This window comes from Cyclopterus lumpus, chromosome 11 (assembly GCF_009769545.1).
Source record: "Cyclopterus lumpus isolate fCycLum1 chromosome 11, fCycLum1.pri, whole genome shotgun sequence".
Classification (NCBI taxonomy): domain Eukaryota; kingdom Metazoa; phylum Chordata; class Actinopteri; order Perciformes; family Cyclopteridae; genus Cyclopterus; species Cyclopterus lumpus.
In genome coordinates this window covers 17,387,544-17,415,195 of record NC_046976.1, presented here as the reverse complement: position 1 = coordinate 17,415,195, position 27,652 = coordinate 17,387,544, and the positions used below count along the sequence as shown (strand labels likewise).

At 45.4% G+C, this 27,652-nt stretch overlaps 1 protein-coding gene across 5 annotated transcripts; it reads left to right on the top strand.

Moving 5' to 3' along the window:
• On the top strand, positions 1 to 27,203 carry fam49al (family with sequence similarity 49 member A, like). 5 transcript variants are annotated; one of them, XM_034544489.1, is made up of 13 exons: positions 4 to 492; positions 10,686 to 10,778; positions 14,438 to 14,517; positions 15,779 to 15,858; positions 19,043 to 19,164; positions 20,233 to 20,338; positions 22,702 to 22,838; positions 22,912 to 22,989; positions 23,102 to 23,218; positions 23,669 to 23,748; positions 23,822 to 23,948; positions 25,148 to 25,218; positions 25,299 to 26,568. In XM_034544489.1, exons 4-13 carry the CDS (start codon positions 15,786 to 15,788, stop codon positions 25,360 to 25,362), a joined length of 975 nt encoding a protein of 324 aa, XP_034400380.1. In that variant the 5' UTR covers positions 4 to 492; positions 10,686 to 10,778; positions 14,438 to 14,517; positions 15,779 to 15,785; the 3' UTR covers positions 25,363 to 26,568. The 5 variants fall into 5 exon arrangements, with proteins under 5 accessions (XP_034400382.1, XP_034400380.1, XP_034400381.1 ...); XM_034544491.1 differs by lacking the exon at positions 15,779 to 15,858 and having other exon boundaries at positions 1 to 492; XM_034544487.1 differs by lacking the exons at positions 4 to 492; positions 10,686 to 10,778 and adding an exon at positions 11,789 to 12,218.
• Positions 27,204 to 27,652: the final 449 nt, after the last annotated feature.

Here is a 27,652-nt window from a genome sequence, read left to right as displayed (position 1 = left end):
AGGAGGAGGAGGAGGAGGAGGAGAGGGAGGGGGACATGGCGTTCTATTTCTCATGGACCAACAGCTGCTGCCTTTAGTGCAGAGAGAGCGAGCAGAGAGGAAGAGGGAGGGCTGCGTGGCGTGAGGCAGTGCGTGTGCTCAGTGTTTAGGTGAATCCACAGCCCTCTGGCTCACAAGGATAAAGGAGTCTCTCCAAGGAAGACGGAGAACAGCAACGCAAGGACCCTTTTCCCCCCCCCCACCCCTCTTTTTTTCTGCATCCTCTGTCTTTCTTTTCTTTTCATACTCCGACGACGAGCCAACCAGCGGGGCTGGTGTCTGCAGTTTTTTTTTTGTTGGTCTCTTTTGTTTCCCCCCCCCCCCCTCCCCTCCCCCTCCTCCCCCACCCCCCCCCCCACCCCCCCCCCCATCCGTGTTTCACCCTTCGGTCCAGAGACGAGGAAGGACGAGCAGAGTCCGAGGCATCATCCTCCCCTCCTGCACGCCCAGCCGGTAAGCTGAGCCATGCAGCGGCTCTCTCTTCGCTTTTTTTTCCTTCTTCTTCTTCTTCTTCTTCTCCTTCTCTTCATCTTGTCTCTCGCCATCCCTCCATCTATTCAGTTCTGATAGCGTAACGGGGCCTTACAGTCCCACCCTGCAGCTAAAAGAGAGGCTGCGAGCCGGCTTTTCCTAAAAAAAAGGGAGGCTGAGCCTGGAGGATGGATGTGGGTTTAGACGCTGTAGACTGGTGCTTGGTTTAAGAGAGAGAGAGGGGAGGGGGGGTAGGGGGGGGTTGTTTGGCTGAGGGACCGTGCTAGTGCCCGTGGGAGAGAGGACTGGATGTGGGGGACTAGCGTGGGTCAGTGATCCCGAGGGAATCGGGGGAGCGTGGAATTTGGCCCGGAGTCTTGTCCTCTTCCTCTGCAGCGCTTACAGCCACCAACACACACCTCAGCCAAGATCCAGATTTTCCTCTATGTATTAGCAGGACTCCGTCAAGAGAATAAGGAGTCCACGTATAGGCTTTAATGTGTGTGTGTGTGTGTGTGTGTGTGTGTGTATTCAGTGATGGAGGATGGTTTGGTCACAGGACATATGTGACCTAGAAGCATCACAGCACATGCAATCAAACATATCTCCGTTATCACACGTTATATCAGGAGTTATTAGCATCACTACAAATGGCGTCTAATTTCACAGGAAGGTGTTCGAAGGTGTGCGTGTGTGTGTGTGTGTGTGTGTGTGTGTGTGTGTGTGTGTGTGTGTGTGTGTGTGTGTGTGTGTGCGTGTCTCTGCAAACAGCCTGCTAAAAACAATAGCCCCCTAGATTGCACCGCTGATCAGAAGGGGGGTGGGTTCATGCGACTAGAGTGGAAAACAGGGGAGGAGGGAAGGAAGAAAAGGAGGGAGGAGAAAGAAAACCTGAATGGAGGAATGAATGAACGAGGGCCTTTTTTCAGCCGCTGTTTAGTCTCTTTCAAACGTGACAAATGTCAGGCGGAGGTAAAAAAAAAAAGTGGTGTACATGACGGCGAGGGGGTGAAGCTATACCTTGTGACTCTGCGGGGAATGAGAGAGAGAGAGAGAGAGAGAGATGCCGTGGATGGAGAGATGGATAAACAGAAGGGTGGAAAGAGAAAGCATGATGAAGTGCTGTGGGTGTTTTGAGTGCGTATGGGGTGTGTGGGCGTGGAGAAGCAGGCAGGAGAGGTGTGTAATTGAGAGATCTGGTCCCTCTGTAATCTACCGACTGGTTATAACCCACGTGAGTAGATTAAATGATGATTTACTGCCATGTGGACACACACACACACACACACACACACACACACACACATCTGGTTGAGAAGGAGTTTTTGTACATACTGTACATACACATATTCATGTGTGTGTGTGTGCGTATACATATAACTGTCTAGTTGTATCATATATCTTGCCGATATATATATATATATATATATATGTGAATAAATAGAGAAAATGTATGTTTTATGTCCGTCATTATTTATTGAAACGTGTTGACATACAGTAAAGTAATACATCGGCTCCGCAGTACACCGTATGAACAGGAATCACAATATGCAGATTTGAACCCATTTACTTGTACGAATAAGCGGCAAGGTGCACGGAAATGTGTGTGTGTGTGTGTGTGTGTGTGTGTGTGTGTGTGTGTGTGTGTGTGTGTGTGTGTGTGTGTGTGTGTGTGTGTGTGTGTGTGTGTGCACGCATGCTCCAAGAACGCGAGTGTGTGTAGTTTTTTTTTTTTTGGGGGGGGGGGGGGGTTCTGTCTAAAATGGGATAGCGGCTGCGATGGTATTTACTCGGCTGTTGCTAGGACACTCCCTTTGAACATCTTAACCGAGCCTTCTCATTGGCCGGCCGCGATGATGCAAGATTCCCCTCATCCCAAACCTTTCCTGGGCGCCCATAGAAACATGCCCGTCTGCATTTCCTCCTTCTTCCTCTCGCTTCCTTCTCTGTCACTCTTTGTCTCACACCCCCTCATCTCCTCTCTCTCTCTCTCTCTCTCTCTCTCTCTCTCTCTCTCTCTCTCTCTCTCTCTCTCTCTCTCTCTCTCTCTCTTAATCGTGCACCGTCTCCCTCTATTCGTCGCTCTCGCTCCATCATTAACTCATTAACTCAATCAAACATTCTGTTACTTCCTCATCTGGTCAAAAGGATGCTCGGTGCAAAACACTTTTGACAGCTTGCGGCGGTGCAGAGGATTAGTGTGTCTCACAATGTACGCCATGTGGGGTGCAGTACATCTTATCAGGTTGCCTTAGCATGTGTCAGGAGTATCAGGGTTGACAAGGCGGAAGACAGGAGGGTTGGGTGGGGGGGTGTCAAGGTGGCAGTCATTATAGGTTCACGTGTGTGTTTCACGCCACAGATGTGTTTAATCTCATGGCTCCAGCATGTTGGTTAGTACATGTTGAGGGACTGGGATTAGAGAATAAGGAAGGGGGGGGGGGACGTTAATAATATCTGAAACCATTTTAGAGTTTTTTTACGTGCACATTGTGCCTCCTTGTGCGTGTGCACGATTGCTCTTTTTCCCCCTCTACTTGTCGACGACCACGTTGCTTTTTTCAATCCTTTGATTAAAGTACAACATCATCCGTATGTTGTCGCTCATGTGGCCAAAACTGATTTCCTTGACAATCCACATTTAATCTCGACACCCGTAATCTTGTTGACCGGCCCGACCCATCTGTCCGCCTCGGAAAACATCTGTCTTTCACACATCTGTCACTTGAGCTTTGATCCTTGCTGTCGACGGTCCTTTATTTTTGTTTCTTTTTTTCCGCTGAAGTTCAGAGGTCGGTTTAAACCGCCGCGGCAGCCCCCCCCCCCCCCCCCGAGGGGGTTGAGATCATTTTTTGGGAATTTGAGCTGTGAGCCGTCTCCACCTGGTAATCTTGTGGTTTTTAAAACCAGTACTGTAAGAAATCAGGGATTAAATCCCTCGGAGCAGAGATGATCCTGTTAAAGGGGGATCGGGGCGGCGTGGTGGGGAAGGAGGGTCCTGATATAGCAAGACGGTTCTATATATCGATGCAAGGAGAATATTTAGTGCAGAAAAACTTTGTCAAAAGAGATTTCGGGGATGCTGTCGCTATCAGGACGTTCAGTCGTACTGTATTTTTTTAAACAATCTAGAAACAAAGAGGACAAAAATTGACAATAAAATAAGATAATATCTAATTATCTCTCCCACTTAGATATACACAAAAAAAACAACAACGTGCTTTACGTGTTTCAAAATGAGCAATTATTTAATTAACCGCACGTCTATGAAGTAACTCGCTGAACCAGTGAGAAGATAGATTTAAGAGATTTAATTCAGAGTGACAAGGGAGCCGAGATCGGATAAAAAAAGTGGCACGAGTCCGATTAAAACTCTGTTAACATCCTTGTTACGAGTGTCCCTGCAGAAACCCCTTGAAATCGCGTGCGATGTTACATCCCAGTAAGACGCGGAGACACAGAATCCTCTCCTTCCAACCAGACACCATGTCGGCTCGTACCCAACTCTCTCTTTCTGGGATGTAATCAGATTACTCCAGATCTGCTCTCCGAGGACTTCCTACGCTATCGTGGCCTGTTGCATGTTGATCCGATCAATTGATGTGCACAGACGTCAATAAAGCAGCGCGAGCACACGGCCCTCTGGTCATATCTAAGAGCAATAACCCCCCCAATTCAAATGGGAAGGTGAAGCCCTTTTTGAAGGCTAAAGAAAGCAGAGTGGGAAGAGAGGAAGACGAGTATTGCAATAAGTGTGCGATAAGTGAAGAGGCAACATACTCAGCGATGGTATCTGAATCCATTAATGAATTCTGCTGGATAATGACGGGTTCTTCTTCCCGCGGCTCCCGGGCTGCACGGCCGTGTATCCAAAAGGTGGTAAGAAACCCCCACGAAGTCGGGCAGCGATTGGTTGAGGGGAGGAGAGGTTGTCGGGCAGCGAGTCTCAACAAGAGTTTCCCACATGTTTAACCAGAGACGCGCCCATACGACACTCCAAGTTTCATGAATATCAGGATACCGGGACATCCGTTGTGTAATAATAAGCTCCTATATCAGCTCTGTCATTGGATTTGACACTCCGGCAAAACAACCAGCCAACATTTCAACATCAATCAGTCCTTTTGGTTCGTAAAGTACCAAAGTGAGACGGTTTGTATTTATTTAATACTGCCAATAAAGCATAAATATGTGTTGCTTGTCCCAAGTATGTCTTTTTTGGAATATAAGCGACAACAACACCAGCGTTACATTACAGGAAAGAATAAACTGCACGTGTTGTGCAAGAACGTGAAGCTTGACAGCCAGCCGTGTGTGTGTGTGTGTGTGTGTGTGTGTGTGTTTTTTTGTTCATGTGTGTGTATGCCAGATCGGCCGTGGGCACACTGGGCTGCTGGCAGCCATGCTTGAGTCCAGTGTTTGATACGGCTTGTGAGACGATACACAAACACTCTATATATCTTTCCCCCTTTTTCTGTGCACACACACACACACACACACACACACACAAACACACACACACGCTCATTAATGAGTTCAGCTTGAGCCGGTTAGGATTCATCTTCTCTATATGAACACTCTTTTTGTGCATCAAACAACACAAAAAAGAAGAAGTATGCAAAAATAAAAATAAATCGCTGGACAGAAATAAACCACAAAAAACAAACTTCCACACAAGGGATCCACCAAAACGTCCCGAATGGACTTTTCTTTTAGTTTGTTTTTCATCCTCTTCCATCTTTTATTTTTTTATAGCCCCATACATTACATCGCAGCCAATTTCCTACCCTTGAGAGCTGAAACCCGGCATCCTCGGCATCGTCTCCGTCACCTTCCGGGTACGTAGAGGCCGACTTCTGTATATAGATTCTAGGTCACGCTGGTGTCAGAGGTCACCCCATTCATTGTGTCCCAATTCCACACCACGTAGTAATAGTATGCAGTGTGTGTACTACACACGAGAATAACTGCTTTTGTATATCTACAGAAATGAATGATCATCAGGCCCCCTTTTTGTTTCCCGTCTTTCTTTCTTTGGTGTTGGCAGCTTTCTGCTGAGGTTGTTATTTTAAAAGTGACGTTTCTATCGCGCCAACATGCTTTTCCAACATCTTTTGGTGCCTTAGAGCAGTTCAACTCAAAGCGTGTCACATTGTAGAACTATACGCTCGGGCTGTTGGGGAGTCGCCGTTCAACGATAATCGACCTGCTGCGTCAACGTGATGGTTTTCTCGCTCCGGCACGGGAAGATGACGTCGCCATTCTTAGTCCCGCCTTCCTTTTTTTTTTGGCGGGGGGGGGGGGGGGGAAACAGACGTCAAAGTGAATTTCAACTTTCAACTTTTGAATTTCAGATGACTCGGAGGTCTACTTCGCCGTTTTGTGCAAGAGAAAGAAAAAAAACGCTTCTCCAAAGATTTGATACTGTTTTGGTTTTTCCAATATCGTCCTGAAGACTATCATCAATTCCCATTGGGATATAATAGTGTACATTTACTGCTCACTTTCTGTTTTACACACAAATGTAAACGACAACGCAGCTGAGTGCATCACCGCTACTCTGAAAATCCGTTTTCTTTGCAGCGTTTTGTGTTCACTTTTAGTTTTTGGACCCTGCTGAGTGCATCGCCGCTACGCGGGTAAATAGCTCAGGGAGTTTAATTTAGATTGTATGACTTTGAGCGGCCTTGCTTGCGTACGCCGCTGCTTGTTTTTTTTTGTTACGCTCCCTTACAGCCCATTCGTGTACAGACTGGTGTATTAGCCAATCGTGAGTTGGTATTTATTCAATCACGCGCTGCGGCGTTCGTCGTTGCGGACGCACCTGGCGGAGATCAGCACGCTGCTGAGTGCACCTTTCTACTTCAATTTGATTCAAGTCAAACCAGTTCAGCGCAAATTAATTCAATTCAATTCCAGGTGGATATTACACACACACACACACACACACACACACACACACCGAAACACATACTGTACTTACATCTCTCTGCTCACACACACACACACACACACACACACACACACACACACACTGACCTGACCCACATAAAGCAGTGTGTAAGCAGTCCATCCGGGACGCAGAGTTTCTGGCTGTGCAGACGTATATTGCTTCTCTCTTTGTTTACAGATCGCAGGGGGTCAGGGTAGGACAAGGAGGGGTGGGGGGGTGGGTGGGTAACACAAGGGTATGCACATACACACATCACAAGCCCCCATGTGAGTGTGCGCCTAGACCCCTAAAAGCTTATGGCGCTTCCTTTGATAGCAGTTAATTGGCATCCCCCGTCACAAATTAGGATAACAAGCGCTTACTGTACATCCATTCACTGTCTGACAGCCGAAGCTCCGAGAGGAAACTTGTTAAAACTGCATCTCAAAGCTGAATTTCTTTTCCAACTCGGCTTTTTTTCCGTGGTTTCAAAAAACGCCCAAGAGCCAAATTGTGGTATTCAAATATTAATGGCTGCATTAAATATAAAAGGCATATATTCACATCTGTGGCGGAGAAAAAAAGGATTTTAATACCAATAATCTTTCATGCTGGACCCTCTGACAAACGGGATACTGCAAATAGCCAATGCAAATACGCATAATGGAGTTCTCATCCACCTCTGAGCAAATAAGCCTTGAAATCAATCAGCTGCTGCCCCAGTTCTTTATTTCAACTGGAGAAAAAAAACGATCAAACTGCAGCTTGTTCACAATGAAAATGGATTCAAGTACCAGCTTAAACATGCCTCTCTCTCTCTCTCTCTCTCTCTCTCTCTCTCTCTCTCTCTCTCTCTCTCTCTCTCTCTCTCTCTCTCTCTCTCTCTCTCTCTCTCTCTCTCTCTCTCTCTCTCTCTCTCTCTCTCTCTCTCTCTCTCTCTCTCTCTCTCTCTCTGACATTTTTTATGTCTCTCACTCTATCCACCCCCTTTCTCTTTGTCAGCCTCGCTGCACAGCATCACAATGCTCATTTGCAATCGCCCTTTCACACTGTGCACTGCCCTGGACTCTGTGTCCGTGTGTGTGTGTGTGTGTGTGTGTGTGTGTGAGGGAGAGAGAGGGAGAAGGGGGAGGGGTGATGCTGAAGAATCGTAAACCTCCTCCTTCTTTTTTTTGTTCTTTGGCGCTTCATCCTTTGCTCTCACGCTCAGCCAATCTCCACTTTTATTCTCCTTTGCTCCTTCAGGGAGGAGGAACGGCAGTATCTATAACTGTGTATGTGTGTGTGTGTCAGTGTGCATGTGTGTGTGTGCATGTGTGTGTGTGTGTAGGTCTGAGGCAAATCAGCTGTAGCATTTCATCGGCGGTCAATCTTTACCGATGGTCTAGCTGGATTTGACACTGCCACCTTCAATTAGACTCCTAAAACTAGCTCTTTGTCACTCCTTCCTTTCCTTTCCTTTTCCGTCGTCTCCTCCACTCTCATCTCGCGTCCTTCTTCTTTCTCTCATCTCCTCTCCTCCCACAGAGATGTCCTCCAGTATATAATCATCCATTTTCCTTCCCACCAACTACCGGCGTCCACATGACGCTACTTACAGTAAACACCGTGCATCACGTCGTTCACGTGTCCTCCAAACAAAGCCGAGGATGAACTGAGTTTAGGTGGGTGTGTAGAGCTCATCCCCTTCTTTTCCACTCAAAACACACATGTGTGTGTGTGTGTGGGTGTGATTTATCCTCCCGCACTCATCTCTGTATATACCTTTAGGGAGAATATGCAGAGAACAAAGAAGGAGACAATGGAGGGAGCTTATAAAAGACCCACAGAGGAAGAGGTCGAAAAAGGGTTGTGCGGTGAGAAGATGAGAGAGTGAACGGGGGAGAGAGGGGTGAGTCGAGGGAACGGGAGAATAATAACCAGTGTGTTTGGACTCTCACCCTAAACAGACAAACGTCTGCGTACAACGACGCTGTGCTCTCTTACTTTCTCCCTTTCCTCCCCCTCGGAGCCTCCGACTCGCCCGCCATCTCTTTCCGAAAAACTTTATATTTAAAGCCTTCTCTCTCTCGGTGTCTGCTCACTGGAGTCCGATATTTGATTACCGGCACACTGATTTACCGGCTCATTAATCGACAGCTTTGTCTTCCAGGAAATCTGATTGCATTAGTATCGACTTTTGCATACTTTTAAAAACTAAGAAGAAATTGTATTCGCGCGGACGAATTAAAAGGGAAAAAAAACTCACTAAATCAGTGGAGAAACTGCAAAGTGTGAAGATGATATGAATGAACCGCATGCTGTGACCTCAGCGTGGTTAATGTCAGTGACGGGCGTGTTCAAAATTCACTCAAGTTAAAAAAAACGCTTGGTTAGATTTAGGAAAAGAGTGTGGTTGACAACGCTTACTGGGTTTGTTGGTTTGCCTTCCTTTCCGGGTGTTTTGATTGGACTGTATTTCCAATATATAAATAATACCATCAGCGGTTGCGTCGCAAACATCTTCATGGAAGGAAGTTGGCGTTGGCGAGCTGGTTTAAACGGCAGTGCTGGGAAAAGCAAACAAGTGGCAGGAAGCTCTAATGGAAAATTAAAGCACTCAACTAATTAACAGAATTTAAAATGGTAATCCATCAAACTGTGTAGTCACGGGGGCCCTGAAGCAGGAGTAAAATTATATATCTGCTCTCAATTTGATCTGAAACACCATTAATATTCATGACTACAGCTGCTGGTTCCATTAATGCTCCACTCTACCTTAAAGAAGGACTTCTCTGTGGGTGGAAGCATGAGGGAAAAAGTACACGATGTGAGTTTTCTTAAATTTTTTTTACACGGTTTGACTCGTGAGTCCCCGCGCGTCAACGTCAGTGTCTTAGCTCAGCATGCTGTGCAGCACTTGACCTTTTGAACCTTTCACCGAGACGAGAGATCGATAGGCGTCAGGCAATTTACTTTAAGGGAACACACGGTAAAAATAAAAACAATCTCTATTTAAGGAAAAAGGACGTGCAATTACAGGAGTGCACACGGTCTACAACCTTTTAGAGTAGAGTATAGTCCATCCATCCAATCCGCCTGATTGCTAACACTGAACGGTACCCGACAGTGTTGCCATGAGAATGAGAGGCTGTGTTTCCCTGGCAACTGTTCTTCAAAAGGCCCGCACCTCTCTCCTGTCGGCGCTCTCTCTCTCTCTCTCTTGACGAGATGATGCAAGGGCAGCAGCAGTCGTGTTAATAGTTACACCAGTAAGACAGCGACTGAGATAAGCTTAATGAGCTTCATCCATTATCAAATGTACAAGTGGGAAAGAAAGAAACACCCTCAAGGTTCTCAGAGCAGACGGATGGAAGTGAAACACTGATCATTTTTTGTTTTGAGTGCATCTTTTGTTGTTTTTAGCTCAAATAGCATCAGACGCCTAAAGCAGCTCGTGTTTCGTTTTGATAATTATAACACCTGAAATGACTTCATCTCATGTAAACGGGGTTGTTCAAAGAGAATTATCTACAGTTCCTCTCAGCGCTGCTGAGCTTTTGAGCTTGTTTTTAGCGTTCTGGTCACCGAAAAGAACAAACTACTGTTTCTGTTTGTTGTTTTTTACTATTTTGTTTACTCGTCACCCTCATCTGTCGGCTGTTTTCAGAGAAAGAAGAAGGCTCTAAAGAGCCATGACCCCAAATGTCAGAGAGAGTTATACGGCTAACTAGCTACTGTTAGCGGCTAACTAGCGGAGAGTGAATATTTGACTTCAAATCTATGCTAACGTTGCTCTGTATCTACCAGATGTGTAGACTACATATGCAACGGGATGCTAACGTGCACACAGCTTACGTGATTATATGTCGGCGCTGTGATAACAGCTTGTTTTGTCTTCCGCACCCCAAGTGGACGAGAACAGCTACTGCATGTTTAAACTAACTAAGCATTTATTTTTGATGTGGTAGCAGGTTAAATACGTCACTGTAAAGCTAGCTAACGCTAAAATCACATCTTCACCTGAAGGCAAACTATAGCACTACCCTATTTACATACTTATTAATAATTTAATCTTTGGTTCTTATGTTAATTTTCCCTTCATGGCCCTTTTCTTTGTCCATGCTATCCTTTGCCGCGGCTGACTCGATGCTTCTTAAAACCAAAACGTCCACAGTCCTTCTTTTCCCAACGCTCCAAGTGTACACGACGTTGAATTGTGTGTTCATTTTTCTTCCTCTCCGTCCTCCCGTCTCTTTGTCAGGTGGTGGGTGCTGATGCTGTAACCACTGCAAGGAGCTGACAAGCCCCGGTTGATGCAGTGAAGTGTTCCAGAGGGATAAACACAAGCGAAAAGGTAGGAATGAAAAAAAAATGCTGAGAGAAAAAACAACGACGCTGTCAGAGAAACACCATATGGGGGGAGTCCGAGAGTGAAGGGATGGATGTACGATTTAGGAATGAGGAAACGGTGATGGGTGGAGAGGAAAGACGAGAGCCGCACCATCCGTTGTGTACAGTATGCAGTTCACAGGCCACTGAATACCCAGTCAGCCAGTGTGCGACAGAAAGAGAGATCGTTGTGGTTTCAGATGGCGTTATCGGTGAGTTGATGCTGGTTGCACTTGGCAGAGGCGAGCGGCGCCGTCTCTGTGCTCAGTAAATCCACACTGGTGAGGGCTCCCGGGCTGCAACAGGAGGAATCTTTCAACGAGAGCTGAAAGGAGGGCCGGGTAGGCCTCGCTCTGACGCCTTGGCTTCCAGTCTGGAACCGGGTTTTTGGCTTTTCAGCCGCCGTGTGCGAGCCGAGCCGCGTCTTCATTAAGACTCGAGGAGCCCCATCGGTGTGGTGTCTCTCGCCGGACTACAGATGAGGGCTGTGTGCTTGTGCACGGTTGCATAAGACTAAGGCACTTTGCTCCACTTTCACGCTGGGTTGACTGCAAAACGTTGTGTGTGTGTGTGTGTGTGTGTGTGTGTGTGTGTGTGTGTGTGTGTCGAGAAGAGAAACTGAAACGAGAGGCCACCAAACGCACTTCCTAATTCACAGAAATGCCGTGTCCTTAATGCTCAAAAAACGGCGAGCCAGTAAAACACCCACTCTTTTTTTTCCAAGTAATGTACATTATAGGACGCCAGTTGAAGAGGAAAGGTGTGTTTTTGCCATTTTTCACGTTCTGCCACTCGGATTCGTTTGCACCGGCGAGTGACAAGACAAGGCCAGAGGAGCCGGGAGAGTGCTGCTGAGTGGCGAAATGGAGAAGTGAGGCTGCACGGCATGTTTTTTTTTTGAGAAACCCATTCTGACGTCAGAGACGGAAAAAAAGAGAGAAGGAGCTTTCTCTATTTGTGTAAGTGTTGAAAAGACACAGACACACAACAGGGTCGATACAGCCGGGGGGGGAGGGGAGTAATAAATGCAAACAACATTGAAACACATCTTATTCTCTTAATACCAACAAACTCACCCAGCAGTGTATCTTCTTGAAAAAAGGAAGAAAAATGAAAAAAAAGAGAGAGAGAGAGAGAGACACAGAATCGAATAGAGAAAACCACAGGCCTTTAAATAGATGGCAGAAAAAGAGAAGTGTGAATTGGACGGAGATGCGCAGAAGAAGAAAGAAAGAAGCGAGAGCAGAAGCGAGAGCAGAAGTTTACGCCGGGCTCTACGAAGAGCAGAGGGGGCAGTCGTCGGGGAACATAACGCGGGATTTAACAACGGCAACGACTTCACGAGGCAGGGAGGACGAAGCTGAAGAGATCAACGAAGAGGTATATCACGGCGTAGGAAGAGAGGGTAAGAAGAGTCGGTTAGTTTCTAGAGTTCCTGTTTTGTGAATGTTTGTAAGGGTTCTTGGAAATGAGACAAAGGGCTGTGTGTGTGTGTGTGTGTGTGTGTGTGTGTGTGTGTGTGTGTGTGTGCACAGAGCTGGATGCTCCTCCATTTATGTTATTTCATCTTCTGCTGAGGCGATATCACCAGGCCAACGGTATCCTGGCAACCGTCAGCCGAGCACTGCTCTCGGGATGGACCGCATGCTGCTCCAGACTCAATGTGTGTGCGTGTGTGTGTGTGTGTGTTAACGTGCACACACACACACACACACACCATGTCAGAGAGCTCTCAGTGAGCTGTCTTTGCCTGTGCCTTTGCGATCACCTTGTCGGGCTGAGGATGTGAATCGGTTATTCATGTATTCATAGCGTCAGTTCAGCATCTCGGAGCAGGTGGTCTAAAAAAAGGAGATGGAGTGCGTTTTTTCACTGTCTTGGACCGATGCTCACAGGTTACAGCGGTGACTCAGCATGTAGCTCTCTCTCTCTCTCTCTCTCTCTCTCTCTCTCTCTCTCTCTACAAGACATTACTACTTTGGAGGATGTCCGTGAACTGGAGGGTGTCGGTCTCCGTCTGCACCTCGGTGCTGCATTGCAACACCCCGTTCTCGCCGAGTTACGGTTAAAAAAGGCCCGGGGCCTTTTTTGTTTTTTGGGGTTGTTTTTTTTGCGTGGACGGGGGCGACATCTCGTAAAAAAAACATGCTAACGTCGGGGGTGGGCTCGGCTATGTGCTAACAAAGCAGAGGATACGGCAGAGGAAGTGAGACTTGGCAGCGGCTCACCTTCTGCTACCGAAGGCCCTTTATGACGAGAAGGAAAGGGAACAAGGGGGGGAGGGTAGGAAGGGAGGGGGAGGCTTTCACACTTGACACAGCTGAGTCATTTTTGAATGTTGTATTTTCCACTTTGGTTTTTATGTTTCTTGTGTGTGTGTTTTTTTTATTAATGCGACACATGTGGCCTCTAAATCCTCTTCCTCTTCCATCCCTCACTTCTCTTAAATGTCCTCTTCGAGTATAGCCGTTAGGTTGTTAAAAGCACGTTATAAAAAAAATCCACACCGTCGGACAAAGATCACACCGGCTGTATATTCTGCGTCGGCTGCGTGATGTTTACGGGTTTACATGTTCCTCATGGCTGCGACGTTCATATCAAATGGCAATAACGACATATTTGAAGTCTCCACTACAACTGTGGGGTTTGGACTTGGGGTGCTGAACTACTAGGTCCTGTTCGGAGTGAAGATACGAGTAGATCAACTTCAACTTCAAATAATATTTGGGATTAATCACCATCAGCTTGTTTTTTTTGTTTTTTAAATGCAATTAAAATCACAACTTCCCATTAAAAGTGTTCCTGTTTTTGTTTTTTTTTACACGCTTGTGATTAAGTAATTGAAGATTGGTAAAAAAAAAAAAAAAGATATTACGCTTAATATTTTGCGGTAATGAAAATGTATTCAGGAGGAGTCGATTAATGATGCGTGCACCTTATAAATTATGACTCTCACCCTTACACGTTAGCACACATACGGTAAAATGCTGGACCTCGGAGCTTTTACTTGTTATTCTATCAGAAATCTAATTTAAAAACACACACCGACGCGTGTCGTTTCATCTGGTCCTGAACACACAAGCATGTCTTCCTTGTATCTGAACCCACATTTTAATCCGATACCAGCGTGCATCATTGGTTTTCATAAAGTTCTGGCCTCTGGGTACGAAGTATAAAGAGGCCTAAAGTATCCAAAAAGGCCGCTGTACATGAAGAGCATTAGGAGAGAGTAGGTCCGTACATACGGGCTTTCATTAGGTTATGATAGTGTAACTGGATTAAAAAAACGCCGCTCGGCTCTAGTGACTCCCGATGAGTGACCCCCCCCCCCCCCCCCCCTCCCCCCCTCCCCCCCCCTCCCCCTCCTCTAATCGAATACAGCATCTATGGGATGTGATCAGTGTCCTTTGTAACTGGAATGTCTGACTTCGCTCATCTTGCTAAGACAGAAGGATGGAGGAGGAGAGGACGAAGGGATGATTATAGAAAAGTGCAGCCGGGTAATAAATTAAATAAGTAATTAGTGAACGCTCACTTACCCCGCTGTGCACGCTGTGTTTTTTGTCGTGCGCGTTGCCAGGTTCTGCGTACTGTATGCATTTTGTTGTTTTCCTCCCCGTCCAGGTCGCCAGCCATGGGGAACCTCATTAAGGTCCTTGGCAAGGATTTAGAGAACTGTCCACATTTTTTCCTGGACTTTGAAAGTAAGTGAGCGCCAAGGGGGGGGGGGGGGGGGGGGGGGGGGGGCGCGGCTGTGTGCACGTGTCTGTGTGCACGTGTGTCCGCGTGCTTCAACAAAAAAAATGTGTGTGCGGCATGTGTGCAGTGGGGGGGTGGGGGGTTCACAGGAGGTGTGTTTGGATGCAGGCTGCTGGGTTGTTGATGGTGTGATGGAGTGTTGTTGTGGGCGTGGTTTGTCATTATCAGACGCTCTCTAGTCCCACTGTCCGAATAGCTGTTTCCAATGATGGTGTAAATATATATATATATACGTATATATGCGTATATTCATGGAAAAATGGTGCTCGGGTAATTACAGAGAGACAAAACAAGCGTCAGTATTAATTTAATACATTTCCAGAGAAGCACCGTCCTGAAATAAAATATATATTATATATATTCTGACATTTATACAGTATATGAAGATTAGATGAATGCAAGATGCATTTTTATAGATGATTTCATGGGATTAGAATCATCAATATTATGCAACTAAATCTCTATACTGAAACGATGGTGACTTTCTCTAATAATGCATTATAAAACATACCTATAGTGTGTATTATCTGCTTATTGCACTGTATAAATATTCATAATGCCTCATAAAACACTTATATATGAAGCATTGCATAATGACTTCTAATGTCAACTGTCATATTAATGGCTTTGATTAAATATATGCAAGAACAACACATACAACACTCGAAGTAAGCAACAGGTTCGTTTGGTTTAAAATTAGTTTTTATTCTCTCAATAAAACATTTTTGGAATATTCTTTGATGTACAATATAACGCAACGAATAAATTCTAGTATTCAAGTTTCTGAATTTGCTCAATCTAAATAAATCTCACCCTAAATATTTTTAAGATGTGTGTACATTAAAGTAGATTTTGATTGGACGCTTCGCTCTTCCACGTCCCGTTCACACACACACACACACACACACACACACACACACACAGTCACTGGAACATTTGACCTTTGACCTTAAGGATTACCATCATCACCAAATCAATGACTGGGAGTGGGATTAAAGAAGCTCTGTGTTCACGTTGCCATGCTTCACCCGGGACATAATCCACCATGCCATTCCCCTCTCATCCAGTCCGCCACCCCGACACCTTCACCTCTCACACACACACACACACACACACACACACACACACACACACACGTACACGCGCACAACCCCCGACACCCGTCCCCCTCATCACCCACAGACTTCTCCCCTCTCTCTGTTCCAGGGGGCTCATGGGAAACCTCCTGAAAGTGCTGGCTTGCGCCGAACTTGAGCATGGCCCAATAGTTTTCCTTGACTTTGAACGTGAGACCATCCGCTTCTTATTTTTTGGAGTTATCCCTTTTCTCTTCGTTGCCTTTTGCTTTTTCTTTTCCTCATTCCATCGATGTCACCTGGCCATTGTGTGTCATCTTTTACACCCTTAGTTACCCCCCTTTTCTCCCCCCTCAGCTCCTCCCTCGCACCCAATTGTTTATCGTTTGATTTCTGCTCCATGGGGACCGGCATTTTTTTTTTAAAAAAAGGCTTTTTGGCTTCTTTCTAAAGGGTCTGATTCACACGCGCCACATCTTATTAGACGGACGCACAATGGCGCCGTGACGCCGTGACAAAATGACAACAATAATGCTTTGATCTCGACTGCTAAGCCCCCCAAAAATGTTTCTTTTTTTTTTGGTAAATGCCGGTTCCTGTGCGGAATCCTGTTGCTCGGGGATGACGACGGCGAACAAAAAGTCTTTATCGTCATCCCTCCTCCACCTCCTCATCTCCTCATCCCCTATTGTTGTGCGACCTATTGTATTGCCTGACCTGTCTGTGTGTGCGTGAGAGAGTGAGACTGATGAAAGAGAAGCTGAAAGAAAGAGGGAAAGATGGAGAAAAGAGGTTTGTGGAATAAAACCGCCTCCGTCTTCCCCTTTTTTTTTTTTCTTTTTTTTTTTTCTCAATATCCCATCTCAACGTTTCGTTTTTTTTTTGGCCTTAAAATCTTCTGTAGACCGCGGCCATGTTGGCATATCTGTGACATCAGCACACTAGCACGCTCAAAGTGACGACGTTCACGTGCACCAACTAACAATATTACCCAATAAGCTGTTTATGCTACCAATTAATATTTACATGAAGCCCTGCATATTCCAATCGATGTAAAACTCGGCGTCGTTTGGCTAGCTGGTCGTAAAACAGGAAAAGAGGCCGTCGTAAATTATTAATTGAGAATATCCAAACGCAAAAGGACCGAGAGCGGCATCAAATTTTTCTGGAATATTGTCATATTCGGAATAACAGGGAAATATATGAGTGTGCATTTAAACGTAGTCGATGACCAAAACTAACGTGCTCATGTGCTGTATTGTTCACCGTCTTAGGAGTAGCGTGTTAGGGTGTTAGCGTCTTTGCTAACGAGCGCTTAACATGAAATTACATGAAATGAATCATTAAGATGGAGATGTTTTTGCTCCTCCTCAACCACTTTCCCCCCCTTTAACAGCTGGCTTCCTCCTCCTCCTCCTCCTCTTCCTCTTCCTCCTTAACGTTACGTTAGAGTGGGAGTGGGAGAGCTCACTGCTGGCAAGAGACGTCAGCTGTCAAACATGCTGAATTTCCCTTTCATTTATCATGCCTGTGATTCACTTTAATTTAAAAGCAAGTGTAATGAGTCAGACTCCGGCGTGGCAGCTTTAGGACGCCCCCCCTCCCCCCCCCACACTACCCCCAATGCCATCTGTGAGCTCTCCTCGACCCAGAGACACAGTCAACTCTGTCACACAGCTCACAGTTTGGTTTAAACTCTATTCTGAGCTCTCATTAAACTATTTACAGCTGAATGCTAATTATTATATAGTGTTTTAAAAAACCTTTCGAAGGATCAACTCTGATGACGACAATGTGGATGATAATCCAAAAGTAACCGCTCATTCTCGCGCGCTAATTTAAAGCATCCCACATTTCTTGAGGGAAAAGGTTTGACATTTTGGAAAGTGAGCTCTTTCATATTTTACAGGAGTCACTTAGCTTAGTTTAGCTTAGCATAATGACTGGACAAAGCTAGCCTATAGCTCTGTCCAACAGTGACAACGCACCTATAAAGCTCAATAAAGATGTTCTATCTAATTTCTAATATAGTCCACCACCACTCACACCCTTCAGGCAGCCTTTCACCCAAAGTGAGCGTGACACATTATAAATCCTGCCTAGCAAAGGTCTGACTCGCCCTACTCTGCCTCTGATTGGCCAGCGCTCGTTGGCCAATCCACTTCATTGGTTCGATTGGTTAGATTTAGGCAATAAGTAAAAGGATTGGTTAGAGTAAGAATATCACAGGCAGAGTTAGACTGGTGGTGTCCTGGTGGTAGGATTAGTTATAATGCATGCTAACAGTTTCCCCCTGCATTCAGTCTTCATGCTAAGCTAAGCTAACTATCACCTTTCTCCAGGTTGTTATTTAGCGGATATGAACAGATATGAAACGAGGTATTTATCTTCTCGTCTTACTCGGCAAGAGACCGCGCCGCGCCGTTCATTTCGTTATTACTGGAGCTAGTAAACAAAACATGTTGTTGTTTACAAGAGAAAAACGCACCACGAAGGGGAAGTCGTTACAGAAATAGCCGCGCTCGCTGTGCACGTGGGACCGCAAATATCCCATGATTACTATTTCTCTGCGGGGGGGGGCAATGCCTCGCGGTGCAAAAAAACCCCAAAAAACAATCGCATGCAGAGAGCCGGCTGGGCAGAGCTCCCACTGACGCTTCGTACCCCGAGTCCCACGCGGAGACGGTATGGGTGGAAGAAAGAGAAAACCAAAGCACAGGGATGACTCAAGAGGCCACGTCTTAAATCCCTTAAACACCTCCCTCCCCGTGTGCATTGCAGCCCCCCCCCCCCCCCCCCCCCCCCCCTTAACATTTATCACAATTAAACCTCAAGGTAATAAAAGGAAGCGTCTCTGTGTGCAGACGTAGGAAATGGAGAGTGAGAGAAAGACGGATTAGGCTGTCACGTTAATCTAAACTATCGCTCTCTTGAACCTCCACTTAATGAATGAAGAGCTGGCTTGGTAACAGTTTAGGAGTCACACCTTCATCCAAATAGATCCCCGAGGTGAAACTGACTCGTCATCTCCTGGTCCTCATTAAACACTGTGATCAAAACCCTCCCTGTGTGACAGAGCGTGGCTTGTGGGGTCCCTAGTGGTGGGTAAACTCCATCATTCGTTTAACGTGCATGATTTTGGCTGCAAAGTGAAATGCAGTAATTTCCACATTGGACGTCAGGATCTTATCTGGCCTTCTAGGAAGCTCCTCCTTCCTTACTAACCTCCTTTCTCTCCTCAAAAATTCTTCCTCCCCTTCTTCTCATTTTCTACCGGCCATCTTTTCCTCTTCCTCTTTTTCTGCCACCAACCGGACCTTACATCACACTTTCACTTCCCATCTCTCTCTCTCTCTCTCTCTCTCTCTCTCTCTCTCTCTTCTTCCCCTCCCAGATGCTCAACCCACGGAGGCGGAGACGGCCGTGTGGAACCAGGTCAGCGCGGTGCTGGAGGAGGCTCACGGGATCCTGGCCGAGCTGCAGTCCTACAACGGAGCGGGCCAGGAGATACGAGAAGTGAGAGATGAGATGCCCAACTGTCAATACACTTCCTGCCGAGGGGCGTCGTGTGCAGTGTGCACGAGGCGGAAACGTGTGAAAGTGTTTTTCTTTTTAAAAAACCAACACTTCATGCAATATGTTGTGCGTTTTTTGTTTGTTTTGGCAATGCTCTGGTAGAGACTGGTCTCCACCAGCTTGGATGTGCTCACATTAGGAAACACATCACTGCAAACCAGCGGTTGGCATGTTTTCTACTCGTTTCCTCTCCTCGCTTCCTCACCTTGAGGAAAGACTCTTCCACCTCGGCCATATTCATTTAGCTTTTAATTATTTCAACGCATGCACCCGCTTTGAGGATTAGGACTGCGAGGTCTCTTCTGACTGATGTAGGGATATTATATGTCCAATTAATCCCACCAGGGGAAACTATTCAGAATATGGCACCAGCCATATTTCCTTTCAAAAGGACGTGATTTTCGGTGGTGCATTAAAGGATAAGTCTGGCACCATTCAATATTTGTCTTATTGTCAATAAATCCAATAGAAAGACCAATTTATCCCATTAAAAAGCACAGCCTTCCTTCGTTCTTCCCTGTAGCCGACACAAATTGCACTCCGATGCATGGAAATGAGTCACACCATTGCACCGGGTGACATGTTCCTTCATTACGATTAATATCGTGAGTAGATCCGACGTGTAAATCTCCTGCTGCCAGCAAATGTATTTTAGTCCATAGCGTAAAAAAAATAGTCCCCCCACAAATGCTCCATTCACTCAATGGGACAATAAGAAACATACTGAATAACACCAATCTCTAGAGCTCCCATTCGGCTGTCTGTCTGGTGGATAGTTTGGTTAATTATGCTGAATAATTGATTACAATAACCAAACAATACAGGGATAAGTGCCATTTGATAATATGTCAATTATTGACTCAACCGTAATCACCATAATATAGGAAGTACTATAAAAGTGGAAACGTGAACTACTGCTTTAAGGAACGGAGGGTAGGAAGGAGAGTTTGTTGTTGTTGTTTTTTTAATCGTTTTTGGAGAGTTACATCTGTGTTCATCGCCCCGCAGGCCATCCAGAACCCAGGCGACCTCGCTCTGCAGGAGAAGGCCTGGAACGCAGTCTGCCCCCTGGTGGCCAAACTGAAGCGCTTCTACGAGTTCTCCCTCCGACTGGGTGAGCAGAACTCTTTACGTACAGCCTATAGAGTATAGAGTACTATAGAATACTATAGAGTACTATAGAGTACTATAGAGTACAGAGTACTATAGAATACTATAGAGTACAGAGTACTATAGAATACTATAGAACACAGAGTACTATAGAATACTATAGAACACAGAGTACTATAGAATACTATAGAACACAGAGTACTATATAATACTATAGAACACAGAGTACTATAGAATACTATAGAACACAGAGTACTATATAATACTATAGAACACAGAGTACTATAGAATACTATAGAACACAGAGTACTATAGAATACTATAGAGTATACAGTACTATAGAATACTATAGAGTATAGAATACTATAGAGTACAGAGTACTATAGAATACTATAGAGTATAGAGTACTATAGAATACTATAGAACACAGAGTACTATAGAATACTATAGAGTATGGAGTACTATAGAATACTATAGAGTATAGAATACTATAGAACACAGAGTACTATAGAATACTATAGAGTATGGAGTACTATAGAATACTATAGAGTATAGAATACTATAGAACACAGAGTACTATAGAATACTATAGAGTATAGAATACTATAGAACACAGAGTACTATAGAATACTATAGAGTATGGAGATGTGACTTGGGAGGTCTGATGACAACTGGAATAGCATCAATCTAAATGTAGAAAGAGTCAGAATCAAAGAAGAAAAGGACTCGACTGGCAATAAAAGGGTTCATTAGTTCACCTTCGCAGAAGATGAAGGTGAAGGTGAAGGTGAAGGTGAAGGTGAAGATGAAGGTGACTGTGAAGATGAAGGTGAAGGGTGCACACAGAAAGGCCAACGTGAGCTTTTCTTGCATTCTGGTGAAACCTAAAGAGAAAACCCTTCCTTTGGTCTCTGTTGGTCACGTGTCGTGACACCAACGAGTGTGGAACGGCCGATCGGCTTCATGCACGTGTGCAGCGTCGCCGTGGAGACGTGCAACACGTGGTCTCGACTCGACGGTTTGCGGGGGTGTCGCCGTGTGACAGACAGACGGCGTTAACACACTGAACAAGCTGGCTTACAGAGAGATGACATCATTACATACGGGGTTGTTTCTATCAGAACGATAACAAAATGATCACATTATTATTATTATTAATAATTATTAATTAGAAAATCTCCATCTTGTTCTGTCGGTGCTGCTTCACATGAAGAACCGCCATCGAGATTGTACATGCAATTTTCCGGCAGCATTTCATAACTAACTAACACACACACACACACACACACACGCACACACTGATGTCCTCTCAGCCATCTCTGCAGCATCCTGACCTAGCAGCCAGGCAGCCGTTGCTACGGAAACAGTGGTACATGGTGGTCCAGCACAGAGAGAGAGAGAGAGAGAGAGAGAGAGACAGCCTGCCGCCTCTGCTCTGCCTTCCAATAATAATACTTCGATCTCGTGGACATCGTGTACTCGGCTCACAGAGGAAAAGAGGGATGACTAATAATTCATGATAATGGCGCTAATGGCGTCCAAGAGATACGGATCAACAGATCTTCCCGGCCCTCCTCCACAGAGGGAGAAGGGATCAAATATTAACGAGTGGGAGAGTTTGTTTATTTGCCCCGACGGGGACAACAGGAGGGTGAAGAGGTCACGAGCGCAGTAAACAAACAGCTGCAGGGTCTCTCTCTCCGATCCGTCGGGGTACATTTACCCTCGGGTACCAGCGGATAGGGACCGTGTGCTAACAGCAGGGGGGCGGGGGGGCGTTCTGCCCAGGCCCTTCAGATGAAACACTTCATCGCTGTATTTATAGAAGGCCCTCGTGCATTATTAATGCAGAGGAAAGGATGGGACTTTGCTTCTGAGGCATAATAGTACAGAGAGCCTCTGAGGTCCAGCTCTGTGTTTGTTGCAGTGAAACACATTAGCATAACGCACCTGAAATCTATGAGCAAACTGTTGGCCCGCCGAGGTGCATCGTGGGTAAATTAGCCACCGGGAAAAGATGAAAATTCTGGTTATTTTCATCCTTTTCTTCTTCTTCTTTTTTTTTTTTTTAAACCGTCCGCGTCGAGTCCGACAATTACAGGAGTGCGATGCCGATTAATGCTGAGGGGAACATGAATGGACTAAATTTCATAATGCATGAAGTTGGTGGACAGACCATAATCGGGGGTGGGGTGAAGTTTAAATCCTGGTTCCCACATCTGGGGACATGAAAGAGAATTCAGATCAAGGGCCGGATTAGAGAGAATCACAGCAGCGTGTGTGTGTGATGAAAAGTCCGTACATCAGCGTCGTGATAACGTGTGTGTGTGTGTGTGTGTGTGTGTGTGTGTGTGTGTGTGTTTGCAGAGAACGCCTTGCGCAGCCTGCTGGAGGCGCTGACCAGCCCGCCGTACGCTCCCATGCAGCACCTGGAGAGAGAGCAGGCGCTGGCCAAGCAGTTCGCTGAGATCCTTCATTTCACCCTCAGCTTCGATGAACTAAAGGTGACGGGGGCTCTTATTGCAGACTTTACTGTGTACTGGGGGAACAAATCTGACTCCTCCTCTCGCCGTGCAGATGACAAATCCAGCCATTCAGAATGACTTCAGCTACTACAGGAGGACTATAAGTAGGAACAGGCTGAACAACCAGCAGGTGAGGCCTCAAGGTGTGGGGGGGGGGGGGGGGGGGGGGGGGTGTGGGGGGGGATTCTCTGTTGTTGAATCAGAGCCTGTTATTTAAAGATGTCCCGTTTTGTGTTGGGAAGCTGGAAGCGGAGAACGAGGTCAACAACGAGATGGCCAATCGGATGTCCCTGTTCTACGCCGAGGCCACGCCGATGCTGAAGACGCTGAGCAACGCCACCACCAAGTTCGTTTCAGAGGTAAAGAGGTCCACGTCCTCCCTCGAGCCAAGATCTTTAGACACGAAGGAAAACATCCACCAAAAAAAAAAAATGGCACATTTAAGGTGTTTATTTTATTTTTTTACAACTTTGTCTATTTGCGACCGTAGATTACTTATAAAAAGTTACCTTTAATATAACGACTCCGTTGTGTAATCTAACAAGTTCAGGAAAAGGCCAAATAGATTTGTTTGTGTGTTGGAAGTTTAATTTGAGACTTTTTGCTAAATCTAGAAGACCCGCTGGGTTTTTATACTGGTATTAAACTCTGCAAGGTGAGCTTTGTCTCCCCCTTGTGGTGGGAACACTGTGTTCAACCAGTACACAGACTATACAGTGCGTTTGTTAGTGAGCGAAAGGATGAACGTCCTTCTAATTTATTAATATTAATAATAATATAGGCTTCTCTTCTTCCCCCCCGCCCTCCAGAACAAGACCTTGCCCATCGAGGACACCACGGACTGCCTGAGCACCATGGCCTGTGTGTGCCGCGTCATGCTGGAGACTCCGTGAGTTTTAATGTCTCGTACTTCATGTGAATTCGACCTGACCCCGTGTGCTCACTCCTCTCCTCCGTCCTAGGGAGTACCGCTGCCGGTTCACCAACACGGACACCATGCTGTTCTGCATGAGGGTGATGGTGGGGGTCATCATCCTCTACGACCACGTGCACCCCGTCGGGGCCTTTGCCAAGACCTCCAAAATCGACGTGAGTCCACGCGCACCAATAGCGTGCGTTTTAAAAACCCGGACGCACGTCTTTGTGACGTCTGCCCTGCAACGCTGTGCAGCGTTCCCTTTTTTAAGACTCGTATTTGATTACATTTTGTACGTTTGTGAATGGTACTTTGGCTAATGAACTGAAACGGGGTGTTTACGGTGCTGCGAGTCCTTGGGAGACACACACACACACACACACACACACACACACACACACACACACACACACACACACACACACACTAATAATACATAATCACAGCGTGGGGGCCAGATGAGACTAATAAAACCTGCAGTAAAAGCTTTAGAAGCCACTAATAATTGTTTTGTGTTAGTCTTTAAATACTGTTTTCTGATCCATAATCATGAAAAACTCTCTTCTTCAGCGCCTGTGCACTAACGTTTGTGTATCTGGAGGGAAATAAGACAACAGTTAGGGTTTTTTGGGCTGTCGAGATCAGAAAACATGGGATTCAACAAACCCTTCATTCAGATTTGGGCTGTTTTTTTTTCAGGAGGGGGACTTAAAGAGACAGTCAGCGTTTCATACGGTGAATACAGGCGTATTAAACAGCCATTTTACTGTAATATGAGTTCCTCTAAATTGTGTTATTACATTCCCTTTTTAATGAAACACTTATAAACAGGGATTAATCAGGAATAGATTAAGGGGGCACGTAAAATGAATGATGGAACTGAACAACGAGAGATTGAAACATAAACAAACGCCACGTTGTTTTCAGGGAAATTATTACTTCTTTTTTGTATTACAAAAAAAAGTACGTGCCTGAAAATGAGCGTAATGTCACTTTAAGGCCTCGCATCTTCATCAAGGGTTGAAAAACATTTTATTTTTTAAATAATCAGCATTAAGAGCTGTTGATCGTCACCAGCCTTGATGGTGATCCAGTGGATCATCGGAGCCAAAGATGATTAGAGAGAGAGAGAAAAGGTTCACGTCGTCTTCCGTTTTCCATCATTTGCACTATTTCTGGTAAAATACTGAATATCTTTTAGTAGAAATCCTTGGAATCAAACAGCCGCGTGTTGTGCATGATACATACTGAACGCTGTACTTGTACTATAAACATGTGTTTTCTGAGTCAGTGCCTGGCTGCAGCAGCACACGAGGCGGATCTGAGGCTTCTGACCTTTCTCTGACCCCTTGTGTTGTCTTTGTGCCAGCAGATGAAGGGCTGCATCAAGGTGCTGAAAGAGCAGCCGTCCAACAGCGTGGAGGGACTCCTGAATGCACTGAGGTGTGTATGAACGTGTGTGTGTGTGTGTGTGTGTGTGTGTGTGTGTGTGTGTCTCATTTCAACATGTCTCCCTTCTTCAGGTACACGACACGACATCTAAACGATGACAGCACCTCCAAACAAATCAGGGCCCTGCTGCAATGAGGAGGAGGACCGAGGGAGGAGAGGAGAAGTGCACTTGAAGGAGGAGAACGAAGAAGAAGAAGAAGAAGAAGAAGAAGAAGAAGAGGAGGAAACAAACGCCAGCGGCCGATAAACCCGTTTGTTTACAACGAACAAAAAGGAAATCATCTCCAGGCTTAGAGAAACCTGATGATATTAAGAAGAGGAAAAAAATTATTATATATATTGTCAGCTGTCCATCATTCTGTCTCTCATTTTGTAAAGTATAGAAAAAAAGAAGAAGAAGAAGAAGAAAAAAGCCAGAAAAGAAAATATAGATATATATTAAAAACGAGTGAATCACGTGCAGCAGATGAAAAAAGAAAGTAGGATTAAAGAGGACGCTATATTGCAACAAAAAAAAATTTAAGGTCAGAACCGAAGCAAAAAAAAATAAAAATACAAAAAAATAAATAAAATAAAAAGGGTTCATGTTCCAGCAGTAGTCTGACAAGTATTTTTGCACACAAACAACGCCACCTCCATCCCCCTCAGATCTGACCCCTGACCTCCCCGTGACCCCCTCCGTCCAACCGCAGTAGGCTTTAAGCCCTCGAGGTCCGTCTGCTGCCCTGATCTCTGCCTTACAGGTTCATCGGCGAAGCAATGTGATGGATGCACTCCGGAAATTTGCTCCCGTGCCTGTTTTGTTTATGTTCTGCATCGGTGCAGCTGAAGGAAAGGAGGCGAGGAGGCTTTTTAGGAGGCCTCTGTTTTTTGGTTTTTTTGCCCTGAATTCTCCCCCCCCCCCCCCCCCCTTATTCTCACCCATACAGGCACACAAAAAAAAATGCTGTGTGCCCTTAAGCTTAATAAGTTACAGCACAACACATCATGTAGTCCGGCTTTACTTGAACAATGTCGCTCTCTCTCTCTCTCTCTCTCTCTCTCTCTCTCTTGGTGCTAATGTGGTCGAGACATCGCAGAGTATACAAGCTTGTAAGACCTCAGTGAATTCATCCCTTTTTCTTTATTGCACTAATATGATTGAATATCAAATTCAGAGAACATCTTGCTTCTTTTTTTTTGTTGCCGTCCACATTAGTGCACAAACGGGGGGGGGGGATTAATCAGATTTATTACAAACCACGGCACTCTTTTAACTTTCTTCACCCATGTGCCAAAGCCGATTGTCGTTTTGCTTTTTTCTTCCATCGTGGAGCCAGGCTCGAGGAGGGGGGGGGGGGGGTCAGGAGGTCGTGGGGTCGGGGGGTTACATCTTCTAGTCCTGTAGAAACATCACTGATGGTCATTTTTAAGTCAGAGGACAACGTTGAAATGACAGAAGGCGGTCACATTTACATTTTAGGGGAGAGATCTGAGCGCATCCGGTGTAAATATGGGAGTCTTTTTCTCAACAGGCATCTCCATGTGGTCCTCTTGGGTCCTCGATGGACACACATGGACATCTGCATCGCTGGGGTTCTTTCTTTTAGTGCCGAGGTCGTCAGAGAAATAAGAAATAAAAAAAAAAATTTAAAAACGGAGATTTAAAAAAGGAAGTGCTGTACTTTGGACGTCTATAGCCCTTAAAGTCTAATTTAATTTGATCTTATAATATATTTTCTATACAGAGGTATGTGAACGAGCATATTCTGTATAAATATATAGATGGCATGTTGTAAAAGTTCTGACAAGAAATGTGTAAATAAGGTGTTTTTATTCATTTTTAATTGTTCAGTGACGCTGAAATTGGGTATGTGTTGTCTCTCAGAATCACCATGCGTTTTGGGCTTGGACCATCGGACTTGCCGTAGTCATAGGTTTCGGAAATTCAGCTTCATTACTGCAGATGAACCGGAGGGAGGGGAGGGACGCTGAGGCAGGGGGGGGGGGGGATAGGGGGCCGTCCATTTGCTTGTTATTTTGTACATTTTGTGCAACAATAAACTTGTCATTTATTACATTCAACAATTGATGGTGTGTGTGTGTGTGTGTGTGTGTGTAGAGATTTAGAGCTCCAATGTCTTAAATACTCATATATGATAATATGCATGTGTGGCACACAGCTGGAACACAATGTTTGGGCCTCATGCAACACAAATCTCCTACATGTATCTTCTATATCAGAAATATTAGGGAAGTCAACTCCGGATGCACTTAACACTCTTTAACCATCACAATCTGCTCGCAGCTGTGATGAATGATGAATCCACTTCAGGGTCGTGACCCGTTTATTATTATTCAGAGAGAGAGAGGAGGCAATAAAAAAAAAACAGGAACTTCAAGCAGAAGTGAAATCAGGGTTCTGATGAATAAACTCAAAACAAAG